Below are 12,579 nucleotides of genomic sequence, written 5' to 3' on the forward strand. Positions count from 1 at the left end.
AGTCTCTGAGGATACGACCTGGGATGCCGTCTGGTCCTGCTGCTTTCCTGGTGTTCACTCTCTTGAAGGCTCTTGAAGGCTCACTCACTGGTCCTCACAAGTTTGAAGACCTTTTTGAGGCTCAAAATGTGGTTTTAGTGTCAGGGTTACAATTAGGTTATGGTTAGGTTTAGGGTCAGGGTTAGGCATTCATTTTTAATGGTTAGGATTAGGCTAAGGGGCTAGGGAAGGCATTATGTCAATGAAGGTCCTCACTAAGATAGCTGAACGGGCTTGTGTGTGTGTGTGTGTGTGTGAGAGAGAGATGTGTTTTAGTGCGTTGCATTGATCCGCGGATTTCTGACATATGAAAGTCTGACCCTGCAGGGATCCATAGACTGTGCCGAACACACTGTGATTTCTGATGTTATTTGAATACGAAGTGGCGAACATAACGATGGTGTCTCTGTAACTTTAGAGTCAGAATAATGAAGTCAGAATAAGAGTAAAGACATGAACTCAGCAGAACAAACGGTTTATTTCACGCGTGGAGTCAGAATGACGGCTGAGCTCACTGAACACAGAGGACACAGTTCAAACAAACAGGGCTGATGGAGAGCCAGGGAACAGTTCTCTGAATCACAGGTACCGCCTCAAACATCTTCAAGAAACCAAAATGCAGTGTTGGGAAGGTTACTTTTAAAATGTATTCCACTACAGATTACAAGTATTTTGTAACGTATTCTGAATACTTTGGATTACTTAATATATTATCATGCTTTTTACAACTACATGAATGTACTATTGCTGTGTGATTTATTACTGTTACTGAAGGTTACTCGTCACACCAACTAGATGTTTAAATCTTAATATAAATGAGTAACAGTAGGTGGACATTAGGTAAGGCTGCACTTTTTGCAGCGATCTCGTATAGAAAACGATTCCACGCGTATATAAAACAGGTCCGCCGCTCTGAACCGTAGTAAAGGGACCTCTGGCTGATACGTCGGGTTCGTGTCGGCTCGTAGCTGAAAACTAGCTTTACTTTGTTGCCTGGGTCACTTTGCTAGCAGAGACAGAGAGAGGCGTTGAAAGGCTGCTGCAGCAGAACTTATTGTTTCAGAGGAAAACATGAACACGGTGTACAGTCGAGTCTTAATAGCTTACTTACAGCTGGGCTCGTCAGGCCCTCTGTTTGGCTGCAGTGGTTATTATTATATTTACATGCTTCCAGCTCCTGTTTCTGCTCCGTGACAGCTCCTACCTTTCCTTTTTCTCCCTCCTCGCGCTCACAGACACATCACGGGTATGGCAGTCCATTCTCCCTGCAGCACAGACTACACTGCCCATCAGGCTGCATGCTTTAGGGCGATGCCTGTAACACTCTGCCTGTTGCCTTCATATTAAACAATTTTTGTGAATAATTTTTAAAAAATATTTCTTCCAATCATTATGCTGCTGCAGGTAGGGGTGACGTGGGCCGTGAGACTGAGACATTAGAGCCTCTTAATGCGTGTTTGTTCGGGTTTCCACCGGCGTGGAATTACCAAAAATAGAGAGGACATAGCCGAACATATGAAACAGGAAAAGACCGCCATGTAATCCATTTACTTCAACAAAGTAACTGTATTCTGAATATCATCTTTTAATTGGTAACTGTAACGGAATACAGTTACTCATACTTTGTATTTTAAATACATAACGGCGGTGCATGTACTCAGTTACTCCCCAACACTGCCAAAATGCTTCTCTAGAACTTCGAGGCCCAATATGTCTTTGTGTGGGTGAAACCATAGGATGATGACCAATGACATTATGGCATTATATTAAGAAAGTCTCATGGTGGTGTCAGGAAGGTCAGAGTACTTCCTGAAGAGCTTCACAGCCAAACGACCGTCCTGTGATTTTATATCTGTCTCTGCTGACGTCACGCTGCAAAGGCACAAAGCCTTCAAGTGGAGAGCAACAACAGTTCCCTCGTCATGATTCATTTATTAAAAAGAAAAATATTTCCCCTGCTGGTGTAAAAACCACTCAGGGCGGTCCTGACTGTGGAAGCCACCTGAGGAAGAGCTTCAGGGGATCCTAGAACTTCCTCAGTAACCTCTCAGTGACCAGTTTTACATTCTCACACATCCCTGCGGCTTCCTCACAGAGAGGTCAGCCCAAAATCAAAATCACCATCTGCCCATACAGCAGCATCACCTCTCAGGTGAAGGGGCCGCTCACAGTGAAATGTGAGCATGTGTAGTCTTTGTGTACCTACACGTTCTGCTGCACAGCCATGCTGTGGTTGGTGAAGTTCAGAAGAAAGGAAAACTGCAGAATGAACTTTGAGGGCTTTTGTTTATTGTTGGTAACCAGGTCCTACTGCAGCTCTTCGTGTTTTCTAAGCACGGCTAGCATCCTGTCTAGAACCAGTTTCACGTGTTTCTCCTGCAAAAAGTCTGAACTGGTACCACTCACTTCACCAGATGCACCTTGTTTAGTTCTCTCACCTTTGATTGGGTGTGGTGCTTGTCCTCGATTGCACTCACCTGTCACACATTATATAAGGACTGCATTCACTTTTGGCTCACTCTTTCTTCACTTCCACACGGGGCGGCAGCTGAGGTGAGGTTCTATTTGGGTTTTATTTTATGTATTGTTTAAGGGAATGAGTAACTTAAATCTCTGTTTTCCTGTTTTCTTTCAGCTGTGGCAGTCCATGAGTGTCTTTGTTTCCTTCCTTCTTTGCCTTATTTATTCGAGAATAAAAGGAGAACCCTGAGAATAATTCTGAATTAGATGGCTGCTTATTCTTCTTCTAACCGGATGAGCCCATGATGCTGATTGCTTAAGCCCTGAACCTTCCTTCCTTCAAAACATGGTAAGCGTGTCGTGGAAACTAACAGTTGGTAAAGACGCAAAGTTTCGGTGTTTTTTTTGCTTCAGGCTGGGGTCCTTCTGATGTTGTTTTCCCCAGAGCCGATACTTAGAGGAAGGACGTCATCCAGGCTGGTTCTGATAAGGTACCAAGACCAAACTGGATCTGCACCACCACCGGGACCATGTCGGTGGAAAACTAGTATCAGACATCTCTGAGAAACTCAGATCACATCGATCTAGGAGAACAAACAGTCTCTATAAGGAAGTCACAGGAAAGTTTGAGAGTCCTTGTGAAGGGCTTATGGGCTTGTGAAGAGACTGAGAAGGTTCTAGGAGGACTTGAATATGTTGTAGAAATCTTTCACAGGACACTCTGAAGACGTGCTTCAGAAGGTTACAGGGTTCTCAGAGGAAGACCTAGAAGTACATGATCACATTCTAGAGAAGCTTTGTGGTTCCTTAGAGATGCTGAGTGTCAGTGAGGTATTGCATTGCATCATTAGGGAGTCCTTTATGTGCTTTTGTAACTTTTGGAGGGGAGCAACTGATCAGAAGGTACCTGGAGTCCCGTGGGCACCTGTGGGCAAAGAATGTCTGTGAAGGTTCTCAGTCATCCAGGTCATCTTAGTCAAAGGAGCTTGGAAAGAAAAGCGTCTGGACTTCTTTAAGTTGCTTGAAGACGTTTCACCTCTCATCCGAGAAGCTTCTTCAGTTCTAAGGTCAAATGGTGGAGAGTCCCAGATATAAACCTGTGGGAGTGACCCCCCACAGAGGGACAAAAGGACCCCCTGATGATCCTCTAATCACCTGAGCCAAGGTGGGAAACTGGGCGTGGGTCCCAATCAGCCAGAGTTTCGGGTGAGCTCATTGTGAAACCTGGCCCCACCTTATCATGTGATTTCCTGAGGTCAGATGGCCCAGGATGTGAGTGGGTGTTAAGGCGTCTGGGAAGGGATCTCAAAACTGGATTATAGATGGCAGAGAGTTGGTGTCGTAAGCCCCGCCTCTGTTCAAAGATGGTCGCTCACAGTGGACATAGATGCTTCTTTCACTCCTCTTTCAAACCATCTGTCCTCTCTGTCCAAAATGTGAACATTGGCATCCTCGAAAGAGTGACCTTTGACCTTTAGATGCAGATGGACTGCTGAGTCTTGTCCTGTGGAGGTGGCTCTTCTGTGTTGTGCCATGCGCTTCACAAGCGCATGGCACAACACAGAAGAGCCACCTCCTGATTGGGGCCCACACCCTGATTGGCTCAGGCGATTAGAGGATCATCAGGGGTCCTTTTGTCCCTCTGTGGGGGGAAACTCCCACTAGGTTTATATCTGGGACTCTCCACCATTTGACCTTAGAACTGAAGAAGCTTCTCGGATGAGAGGTGAAACGTCTTCAAGCAACTTAAAGAAGTCCAGATGCTTTTCTTTGCAAGCTCCTTTGACTGTGGGCAAAGAAATTGCTCTGGAAGTCATTACGGATGTCTTTGAGGGAAAACACAGCTGTGGGTAACTCTAGACAGGCATTCAGGAATTCCAAAAGGTCATCATGAAGTTGTCTTTTTGGGTTTATAAGGATTTTTGCTCTCCAGTAACTTCAGGTACTCCAGGTTTCGGCGTGTGACCGCCTGGTTCTGGCGGATGTAGTAGGCCAGGTAGCAGATGAGCATGAAGAGCCAGAGGAACATGGTGACGAGTGTCACCACATCAGTGGTTCTCCTCACAGACAAACACAGATCCCAGTCCTCCATCAGCACAACCAGTGGTATCCCGACAGCTCCTGTAACACCACATCACACAGTGTCAGACCATAAATCAGTGTGTAGCCGAAAGTAAAGAACAAAATGGTACAAAAGAAGGAAAAATGATGTGTTGTGTGTTCTTTGTTCAGCACATCTGCTGAGAGAAAGCTTACCGAGGTTTGGGAGATCAGAGGTTGCACAGACAACTTCTGCTAGTGAGGTCGGGTCCAGATCCAACTGAGGCATGGACATCTAAACACAAACAGAAAGTTGTAATGACTTTGTGTGAACTACAAACACACATCATTGCATCTGTGCACACCTCCATCCTGCAGTCACAGTGCCAGGGGTTATGTGTGAGGTTGGCCTCAATCTGCAGACCGCCGAGCACCGGCAGCTCCAGCGTGGACAGGCGGTTGTATGACAGGTCCAAGAAAGTAAGCGAGTCCAACCCACGGAAACAACCGTCTTCAAGTGAGGAGAGCTGAGGAGGGCGAAACAGTATGATCCTGCTGTGTCTTACTGGTATTAAACTGGTGCATACTCTAAACTGGTATGAAGAGCTGTTCACTACCTGGTTATGTGACAGGTCGAGCTCATCGAGCAGGAACAGACTGGAGAACGTGTCGGCCGCCAGAGAGGTCAGCAGGTTTTTATTCAGAAACAGACGAGTGGTGCGGTTCGGCAGGCCGATGGGTACCTGAGCGCACAAACACACCTGGACACTGTGAGCGCACGGATGCCGTCTGCTAAAGCTTAAAGAACATCCTCATCCTGCCTGAGAACTTAAAGTCAGGGGTAGTTTCATTCTCGGGTTGGAGGTTTTCACAGGTCATTCAGAGGCTAAAGTCCACCTGAAGCTAGGAAAAGCAGCCACACACGCACACGCACGCACACAGACACACACACACCTGGGTCAGTCTGAGTCCACTGCAGCGGACCGTCAGTCCTCCGTCTGCTGTCTCCAGTCGGTGGCAGGCGCTGATAGTGGAGACTCGGTTGCCACGACGCCACAATGCCACAGTGAGCGGTGATGTGGCCGACACCAGGCTGAGTGACGTCAACACCAGAAGAAGAAGAAAAAGGAGGCGGGGCATCCTCTGCAGTGAAACATCCACCACAGTGGAAGGCATCGGCAGCAGGTGCTTGGCGTGGGACATGATGATCACAGAGTCGACTTGTTACTTTAACTTCCTGTCACATGTTCAGCTGCTGGCGGCCATTTTGACTCGGTGTAAGCAGCAGGGAGCCGGGGGTGGAGCCTGTCTGCAGAAAAACAGTTCAAAGTTCAGCGGTGCCCCCTGCAGACTCCAGTCCTCACACTGATGTTTGTTGGAATAAAGACTCAGACGTCAGAAACACACCATCACGGTCAGCTGATCAATAATCATTATTAACTTGTTGTTAACACTCGTAACTGATATCAGGCACCGGGAGAGGAAGTTTCTGGAATAAAACAATGTTGTAACAAAACAGCAGGAAAACAAAAGATTAAGGCGGGGATTACACAGCGTGAGGAGGAGGAGAACAAAGGGATGAGAAGAAGATAAAGGAGACGGATTCATGAAGCCAACGAGGAAATGAGCAGATTATCAGATTAAATCCTCCCACAGGGATTAAGAAAGAAGAGAGAAGAAAAAAGAAGTTAACCTTCGAACCCTTTAAAGCTGCTGGTCTGTTCCTCTGGGCTCCGCTACACCGACGAGGCTTTTACTTTGAAACTTTTCATCACTGTGGTAAACGTAGCCTTTGTTCACAGCTACAAATTCGAGTTCTTACTGTTAGCTGGATCAATAAAGCCTCAGATCAATAATAATCAGTGACATTGTTCATGTTTTATTGATCCGGGTAAAAAATCTGACTGAGATTCAAACTTCCTGTTGTCTCAGCACTCATGTAAAAGGAGGAATTCTGTCATCCTGTCATGTGACTCCTCTTCCTCAGTGTTTTCTATTCAAAAGGACTCTTCCTGTCCTTGCCTTTCACAATAAAAGCCTGTTGTGCTCTTTCAGTAGTGAACTGTTGTTGATAAGAAACTGACAGGATTACAGTGAAGTGACCTCCAGCTGACCGCAGGACTACATCCATCCACGCTCACTGTGAACACAGCCCAACACTTGAGCTCCTCCACCCACTCAGAAGCCTCACACTCAGTGTACTGTAACAGCTGCAGTGAGTTCATCATCATCATCATCATCATCACCTGTGCTGAGGTCGTGAGCAACGCTTCACAGCAGTCACATGACAGACCACAAATGTGTTTTTGTATTCATCAATATTTATCATCATTATTTGAACATAAAGCGTCACGCTCCTGTAACGCTGATATAATGTGTGGCCATGGAAACCGTTCAAGCCCCTCCCTGACAGGGTCCTGACTCAGGTGTGACCCTGACCCAGCCGCACTGCATCCTGATCACATCCCGGCCCAGACTTCAGTTTGATGTTGGCATGGGATCACAGACTAAAGCTGACTGTAGGTCAGTGATGGAGGCCGGCGGCGTGCTCGCCTTCCCTGTGTCAGACGTTTACTCCTGTTTTATTTGAGGTCAAACGTTTTAGTTCAGACAACAGGCCGAAGCACAGACACGTCCAGAGGACTGGTCCTCTGTGACATCACCAAACAAACATCAGAGATCAGAGCGCTCTGGTCTGACCGCACGGACAGGAAACGGGGCTGTCGCACGCTGACAGGACGCACGCGCCTTTGTTTCATGTTTGATCTGCTCAGAACAAAGTCTTCACCCACAAATGTAAAATTAGCAACAATATTATTATATTATTATTATTGTTGGTGTTATTATTATACAGTATTATTTTAATATTATTCTAAACCCTGTTTCAGCTCCATCACCACCTCTGTGGACCCACTCTCAGTGCTGTCATGATATTTACCTCCATGCTAACCTTGTATCTCCACTAAGCTGTGCAGCTGTCAGTGCTGCTCACATCCCAAATGTTTCAGAGCTTTTTGGTTTGAAGCAAGACTGTTACCATGGAGACGCATCCTAAAAAGCCAGAAACCGATCTCTGACTGCACAAACAAACAAACAAACAAACAAACAAACAAACAAACAACAGCAGGGCTGTACTCACATGCTGCTGCTCCAGACACAGACGAACAGCTCTGACAGGGCAGCGACTGAAGACGAAGCTCCGCCCACAAACGAAATATTAAATACAGTCAAATAAATAAACGACAGGAAAACTGCCGCCCACCAGAAACAACGTCACGTGACCCCACGGAGGGAAAAACTGTAAGAAAAAAAATCTGTTAGAAAAAAAACATAATTAAAGAAATGAATAAATGACGTCAGTGTGGTTTTATAAAAACACCCGTGAGAAACTCAATAAACAAATGCAAATAAATCAATAACACAATCGATTGCCTAACACTATCACTAGTTTCACTTTGCTCTTATACTAACAGCGTCATCACGTTTCTGTCCCTTATTTTACCGTTAAAATCATTTTACCTTCAGTTTTCTTTATTAGATCTCAACTATAAAACCATCAGAGTGAAAACCTTCAGCGACATAAACACGACCACGAGGGGGCGCTCTGCACTGGCCTTCCTGCCGAGACCCAGACTCTCTGGCTGGAATCAAACCAGCAACTTTTCACTGAGCAGAGCGAGTGTGTTCATCGCGACTTCACCGAGCGACTGACGGCACTAAAATCATCCTTCACGAGCACGCGGACTAATTAAATACCGATCCAACGTGTGTTATTCAATAATACTGAGCCATGGCTCCGAGTACTGCAGGCACTCCGTGTTGGTAGCACATGCAGTACTTATGTCAGTACTCACACAGTGCCCGGGGGCTGGTTCGCTTCCTGTTTCTATCAGGCAGGTGACAGGTGTCCGGTGGGCGGGGCTTCATGCACTTCGTGCCGCCTGTGCTGTGCTGATAGAGCTCGTGCTCACACTCTCTTTCTGCAGCGCGTGCAGCCTGCGCAGAAATGACGTATGTGCTCCGAGAAGCTGAAGCTGTTTCCAGAGTCCGGCTCTGAAACACCTGCTGTTCTGTTTCTGCTTCTGCGGCGTCAGACTGATGAAGTGACCGCTGCTGCACACACAGCGTGAGTACCACACACACACACACACACACACACACACTATTATAGTTTATGAAGTAAACAACTTCCTTTGTGCTTCAAACATTTTAAAACAGGTGCTTTAAAAAGTAGAATATCAAAACGAAATACGAATAAACTTTATTTACTTGATTTACGCAGAAAACAAAATCAGTAACATTTTTTATATACATACATATATATAGTATATGTATGTATATAAATACTATATATGTATGTATGTATATATAGTATATATATATATATATATATATATATATATATAAACACCCAGCACGCCCCTGCGGGCGGTTTATCCTTCAAGCTCGGGTCCTCTACCAGAGGCCTGGAAGCTTGAGGGTCCTGCGCAGTATCTTAGCTGTTCCCAGGACTGCGCTCTTCTGGACAGAGATCTCCGATGTTGTTCCCGGGATCTGCTGGAGCCACTCGCCTAGCTTGGGAGTCACCGCACCTAGTGCTCCGATTACCACGGGGACCACCGTTACCTTCACCCTCCACATCCTCTCGAGCTCTTCTCTGAGCCCTTGGTATTTCTCCAGCTTCTCGTGTTCCTTCTTCCTGATATTGCTGTCATTCGGAACCGCTACATCGATCACTACGGCCGTCTCCTTCTGTTTGTCTATCTACCACCACTATGTCCGGTTGGTTAGCCACCACCATTTTGTCCGTCTGTATCTGGAAGTCCCACAGGATCTTAGCTCGGTCATTCTCCACCACCCTTGGGGGCATCTCCCATTTTGACCTCGGGACTTCCAGGTTATACTCGGCACAGATGTTCCTGTACACTATGCCGGCCACTTGGTTATGGCGTTCCATGTATGCCTTGCCTGCTAGCATCTTGCACCCTGCTGTTATGTGCTGGATTGTCTCTGGGGCATCTTTACACAGCCTGCACCTGGGGTCTTGCCTGGTGTGATAGACCCCAGCCTCTATGGATCTTGTGCTCAGAGCTTGTTCCTGTGCTGCCATGATTAGTGCCTCTGTGCTGTCTTTCAGTCCAGCTTTGTCCAGCCACTGGTAGGATTTCTTGATATCAGCCACCTCCTCTATCTGCCGGTGGTACATACCGTGCAGGGCTCTGTCCTTCCATGATGGTTCCTCGTCTCCCTCCTCTTTCTTGGGTTTCTGCTGCCTGAGGTATTCACTGAGCACTCGGTCAGTTGGGGCCATCTTCCCAATGTATTCTTGGATGTTCGTTGTCTCATCCTGGACTGTGGTGCTGACACTCACCAGTCCCCGGCCCCCTTCCTTCCGCTTAGCGTATATATGTATACATATATACATATATACATATATATATATATACATATATATGTATATATACATATATATATGTATATATACATATATATATGTATATATACATATTAGAGATGGCACGATACCACTTTTTTATGTCCGATACCGATACCGATGTCATAAATTTGGATATCTGCCGATACCGATATGAATCCGATATAGTGTTTTTTAATCAACAAAACTGTTTTTTAAATATCTTGCTGCATTTTGCAAGTCTGCAAGTTCATACTCAAGTTTAAAACAACAACTACACTAAAGCTATTCTGTTATACCTGTATACAAAAAAAATATTTCATAGTTCAGCAATACTGATCAATCTAATAAACTTAGACCTACACCATCCTCCCTATTCTGGTATTTTAAAGAGTACTTAGCGTAAATATTAAGCAACCTAACTAATAGGGTTCCAACTCCCAGCAACAACAAAAATAAATAAATAAAAAATAGGGAACCACCCCTCACGCTCCACCTCATGATGCTTAATCAACGTAATCAACCTTAATTTGATGCAGTGTGAAAAAAAATGCACAGAAATCAATTATTTTTCAAGAAATATTAAATAGATTCAACATCTTTCTTCAACAAAATTGCAGACTGCACAGATGGTACCTTCCCAAAGGAAAATGTACTATAGCTTACTAGGGTATATATATTAGACTTAATAGTCACTATATACAGTAATTGACTTCTATTCATTTTACATCAAATTAAAACTTTGGGTGTCAGATAATTATTTATTAAAAGCTCGACATTTTAAATGAGAATAAGAAAGAAAAGTATGTCTTTGTGCCCCCTTTTCCCAGTTAATGCCCTATCGGCCCCCCTGGCTAAACTTTGCTAGATCCGCCCCTGCACAGTTACCAGCGTCAGCTACGTAGAAAAAGATCCTCGAGTAGAAAGTAATATTAAATACATTCTAACAACAGCTTATCAAGCTTAAACGTGCTGCTGTTGTTCAGCCGCTGGTTTCCTCTTTCTGGCGCAAAGTGGACCAAAAACAAACAAGAGAGACTCATGACAGAAAAGCCGATCAGCTGATCATTAAGCAGTTTCACGATTGAAGTAGCAGCCGGAGAGCGAGAGGCAGTCGCTCGTTAAGCTTAACGTGGGAATGATTTACAAACATTCAGAGATGGACTTACACACTTGCTTTACTTCTCTCGGGGATAACTTTGTCGGAGATGAAATGCCAGGTTGCTAGCGAAGCTCCAAATGCTATCCAGACCACCGACAGGTCCCGCATGCCACAGCTGCTCTATCACGTGATGCATACTGCTCCGACGTTCTGAGGCGAGTTACGGCGTGTTGCAAGTTTTGTGAGGTGCTTTCGTGATATTTAATGGATCGGATTACATTTTTTATTTTTCTCCGATATCCGATCCAGTAATTTAGGTCAGTATCGGACCGATACCGATACGTAATATCGGATCGGTCCATCTCTAATACATATATATGTATATATACATATATATATATGTATATATACATATATATATATATGTATATATGTATATATACATATATATGTATGTATATATACTATATATATGTATATATACATATATATATAGTATATATACATACATATATATGTATATATACATATATATGTATGTATATATACATATATATGTATGTATATATACATATATATGTATATATACATATATATGTATATATACATATATATGTATATATACATATATATATGTATATATACATATATATGTATATATACATACATATATATGTATATATACATATATATGTATGTATATATACATATATATGTATGTATATATACTATATATATATGTATATATACATATATATAGTATATATACATACATATATATGTATATATACTATATATATGTATGTATATATACATACATATATATGTATATATACATACATATATATGTATGTATATATACATATATATGTATGTATATATACATACATATATATGTATATATACATACATATATATGTATATATACATATATATGTATATATACATATATATGTATATATACATATATATGTATGTATATATACATATATATGTATATATACATACATATATATGTATATATACATATATATGTATGTATATATACTATATATATGTATATATACATATATATGTATATATACATATATATGTATATATACATACATATATATGTATATATACATATATATGTATGTATATATACTATATATATGTATATATACATATATATATATACATACATATATATGTATATATACATATATATGTATATATACATATATATGTATATATACATATGTATGTATGTATATATACATACATATGTATGTATATATACATACATATATATGTATATATACATACATATATATGTATGTATATATACATATATATGTATGTATATATACATACATATATACGTATATATACATACATATATATGTATATATACATATATATGTATATATACATATATATGTATATATACATATATATGTATATATACATATATATGTATGTATATATACATATATATGTATGTATATATACATACATATATATGTATGTATATATACATATA

General features: G+C 42.3%; 2 protein-coding genes across 7 annotated transcripts in view; one reads left to right on the top strand and one right to left on the bottom strand.

The window, feature by feature from the left end:
- Window positions 1-4,259: 4,259 nt before the first annotated feature.
- On the bottom strand, window positions 4,260-8,453 carry LOC113020114 (leucine-rich repeat-containing protein 3-like). 5 transcript variants are annotated; one of them, XM_026163812.1, is made up of 7 exons: window positions 8,394-8,453; window positions 7,679-7,837; window positions 5,494-5,848; window positions 5,157-5,282; window positions 4,905-5,066; window positions 4,756-4,834; window positions 4,260-4,620 (listed from the first exon to the last, which is right to left on the bottom strand). In XM_026163812.1, the coding sequence occupies exons 3-7, from the start codon at window positions 5,740-5,742 to the stop codon at window positions 4,388-4,390; spliced, it is 849 nt and encodes a 282-aa protein (XP_026019597.1). In that variant the 5' UTR covers window positions 5,743-5,848; window positions 7,679-7,837; window positions 8,394-8,453; the 3' UTR covers window positions 4,260-4,387. The 5 variants fall into 5 exon arrangements, with proteins under 5 accessions (XP_026019597.1, XP_026019596.1, XP_026019600.1 ...); XM_026163811.1 differs by lacking the exon at window positions 8,394-8,453 and adding an exon at window positions 8,059-8,111; XM_026163815.1 differs by lacking the exons at window positions 7,679-7,837; window positions 8,394-8,453 and adding an exon at window positions 6,241-7,315.
- Window positions 8,454-8,547: 94 nt separating this feature from the next.
- LOC113020113 (serine/threonine-protein kinase WNK4-like) overlaps window positions 8,548-12,579 on the top strand; it is a 33,073-nt gene continuing 29,041 nt past the window's right edge. The window contains exon 1 of one of the 2 annotated variants that reach the window (XM_026163808.1): window positions 8,548-8,665. The gene's annotated coding sequence lies outside the window, so the exon portion shown is untranslated. The remainder of the gene's footprint in view (window positions 8,666-12,579) is intronic. The other variant, XM_026163810.1, reaches the window with a different exon arrangement.

This window comes from Astatotilapia calliptera, chromosome 4 (assembly GCF_900246225.1).
Source record: "Astatotilapia calliptera chromosome 4, fAstCal1.2, whole genome shotgun sequence".
NCBI lineage: Eukaryota > Metazoa > Chordata > Actinopteri > Cichliformes > Cichlidae > Astatotilapia > Astatotilapia calliptera.